The sequence below is a fragment of the Priapulus caudatus genome, unplaced genomic scaffold, assembly GCF_000485595.1.
Source record: "Priapulus caudatus unplaced genomic scaffold, Priapulus_caudatus-5.0.1 Scaffold111, whole genome shotgun sequence".
Lineage (NCBI taxonomy): Eukaryota > Metazoa > Priapulida > Priapulimorpha > Priapulimorphida > Priapulidae > Priapulus > Priapulus caudatus.
Window position 1 is genome coordinate 26,780 of NW_014577172.1, and position 3,236 is coordinate 30,015.

The 3,236-nt window shown below is 43.6% G+C and overlaps 1 protein-coding gene across 5 annotated transcripts in view; it reads left to right on the forward strand.

Moving 5' to 3' along the window:
• LOC106805366 (UPF0553 protein C9orf64 homolog) overlaps positions 1-3,089 on the forward strand; it is a 6,370-nt gene extending 3,281 nt beyond the window's left edge. For 3 of the 5 annotated variants that reach the window (XM_014806926.1, XM_014806928.1, XM_014806927.1), the window contains 6 exons: positions 309-458; positions 891-1,014; positions 1,499-1,613; positions 1,901-1,971; positions 2,254-2,321; positions 2,514-3,089. In XM_014806926.1, the coding sequence (XP_014662412.1) occupies positions 309-458; positions 891-1,014; positions 1,499-1,613; positions 1,901-1,971; positions 2,254-2,321; positions 2,514-2,678 (693 nt within the window). In that variant the 3' untranslated portion in view covers positions 2,679-3,089. The remainder of the gene's footprint in view (positions 1-308; positions 459-890; positions 1,015-1,498; positions 1,614-1,900; positions 1,972-2,253; positions 2,322-2,513) is intronic. The other 2 variants (XM_014806929.1, XM_014806930.1) reach the window with 2 other exon arrangements.
• Positions 3,090-3,236: the final 147 nt, after the last annotated feature.

Sequence of the window (3,236 nt, forward strand, 5' to 3'; positions counted from 1 at the left end):
GAGGTCGCGACCTCACCGGCTGCTTCTCTCTCTGCGCAGCCGTCAACAGGACGCTGGAGGTACGGCGTCGCCACCACAACCACGCGCGCACGAGGTCCCCTGTAATGTAGATTATCAACAGTCAAACTTGTGTCAGCGGTCACTCCTGTAGAAATCTCCACCTGTTTATAAAGGACACGTTTCCCTCGCATGACCTCTATATACTGGATATGCTATATATGCTATATACTATATATATTATATATATATATATATATATATATATATGCGTGTATATCTAAGTTCAACGCTGCAGTGTCTTCCCCCAGGCTGGCGTTCCCCTGACGGACCCTGCGTACTACTCCACCCTGACGCTGGAGAAGCTGAGAGAGCATCTAAGAGGAGAAGATGGAGGAGAGATGCCGATGATGCAGGAACGACTCGCCAACATCCGTGAAGCTGGCAGCGTGCTGGTCGAGGTGAATAGTAGTAGAGAGGGGGAGGGGAGAGGGATAACAGAGAGAGAGAGAGAGAGGGAGAGCAGAGAGAGAGAGAGAGGGGGAGGGGGAGAGGGAGAGCAGAGAGAGAGAGAGAGAGAGAGCTGCAGGAGAATAGCATGGGATATATGCGAATGTGAAAACATTCAGTTTTACATGGATATAGCAGTGAATGCAGTGGCTATATAGGAGAATATGGGAGAGAAGCAAGGAATATAAAGCAATAGTGGGAAATGTGAGGGAATAATGCAGAAAAACAGAGGGAATATGAAGCAGTACAGAAAAAACTGACTATTGGAATAGCGTGCAAGTTAACATTCCATCTCTCAGATGTGACAGCAAATATTGTGACAGCATTCGCATGCCAGCGTCCTTGTCGTTGCACTTATTTCTTCGTTGGTTGTTTTGCGGTAGAAATTCTCCGGTTCCTTCCTGACGTGCGTCGAGCGTAGCAACAAGAGTGCATCCTGCCTGCTCCGCCTGATCTTGGACAACTTCCCGTCGTACAGGGACGAAACCACGTACGTGGGACGCAGAGGTAGTGTGAGAGGCATCACCATGTAGTGGTCGATGTAGCAAGCATCGAGTATGTAACGACAGTGTCATCTATTAGGATAGCGTGCCGCGTTGTGAAATTGTAGATGTCACCAATAGTTATGCAGCTCAGTGAGCTGTCCATGAAATGTTTACACACTGGTGACATATTTACACATCTTCAACAAAGGCGTGTGTGTGAATGGTGACGATAGAGTTTCCTTGTTGAATCTAGCATTGGTATTGGCCTCGGTTTCTGACAAATTCCTGCATGCCTGGCCCCGTCAATGCCCAAGAATATTTCCGAATTTACGTTGTTACCTTCGTGTAAAACGTGCAACCATAGATAATGGTTCGTCAGTGATATAATTGTTCTATCATTGTTCCATCAGTGTTCTCCCACTTTTCTATCATTGTACGATTATTGTTCCATCATTGTTCTATAATTGTACTATCATTGTTCCATTATTGTTCCATTATTGTTTCAGTGGCACTATGGAAGCGAGCTCAGATCCTGGTAGCAGACATCTGGTTGTGTTGTGAGGGCAAAGGTCACGGCGAATTCCACGACATAGACACCCTCACTATGTTTGCCGATTACAGGTTCATGTTATCTTACAGACAGAGCAACTAAAACCCAATTGCAGGGCCAAACATATTATATAGGTCCTATAATTATATAAGGCCTATAATATATAGGTCCTATAATTATATAAGCCTTATATTGTATAAGTCCTATAATATATTATATAGCCCCTATATTTTAAGTTGCTGTATATCGGAGTGATCAGAATTTGTGAGATGGATGCATCGATGTTGGAACATTTCCCACCTGGGTTTCATCTGTAATTAATTAATCGCTAATACGGATGCTCGTTTGTTATTTGTAGAATACCGCAGGCGCTGGTTTACTTCGGCGTTCTGGAGTATTCGCAGGAACTCCTGGATCTGCTGCTTAAAGGTGCAGAAATGTTTTCAATGTTTTCAGTGTTCTTACGTGTGATCAAGGGCAGCAGATGTTAACCTTGCAAATTAACATCAGAGGTTTGCGTGAACCGACAATGCTTCAACGATCAAACCTTCACATGCTCTTAAAGATTAGCCAAGATTGCTGAATGTAAAACTAGACTGCGTCAGATCTGCAGCATACATAATGCAGAATTATCATACGATTATTGAATAATATATCATCTGGATGCAGGTTGACGTAATCTGTTAAATTGTGATGTTATATTGTTTCCAGGTCACTTGTTCCAGAGTGGTGATAGGAAGGAGGTCGAGATCAGGGGCGCTAGCATCTGGGCGGTGGAGGTACGCGAATATCTGTCGCGAATACATTCTTGCAATCTGTCAAGTTATCATCTAGTCACTAAGCCTTCTGATGGTAAAATGTAATTTCCCTTGATTCAGTTGATGGTGAACGAGTAGCTGTGTTGTGAAACTGTGAATTTCTCTCTGATTTCACGCGTAAAACTTCTAACGTGACGATATCTTCTCGCTTAGTTGGTCCTCTCAAAACTGCGCGCGCTCCTGCAGACAGAGGGCGCCGCCGGAGTGCACGTGAACGCCGTGATGGTTGACTTCTACCTCTGGGATCTCATCAAAGCCAAGACGGCTGAAGGCAGCTCCCAGCTTCCCTTCCATCACATCAGATGCATTTACTACTGAGATTCAGTGAGCGATCTATCGTGAACAACCTGCTAGAACGACGGGGAATGTTCCTAGAACGACGGGGAATGTTCCTAGAACCCCGAGTGCACGGACGACCCTATCCCTAACCGGAAGGTTGGGGAGGGAATACTGGACAGTGTTACCTAACGAACAATCAACTAGCTGTGATTACTAAAACCATTCTAATTATGATGATCTTCATGCAAAGCTGCTATGATATCAATAAATATGTATCATATGATTAGTAAGAATCTGTTGTCTACCTATCGAAGGTAACACAGTGTGACGATATCTACTCAATGGATGTTTTTTTAAACATTACTTATGTTGACAGGGTGCATGCATGACGAATGTGATTGTAAAACAATGCAAAATAAATAACCGTTATCAATGGTAAATAAGACAGAAGCATTTATTTGGCATTTTTGTATTCTGCATATATAGGATGTCTACACACACACACACACACACACATTCGTGTACATGCTCGAGCGTTGCCATCCCACAAAAGTATGACATTTTTGTATTCTGCATATATAGGATGTCTACACACAC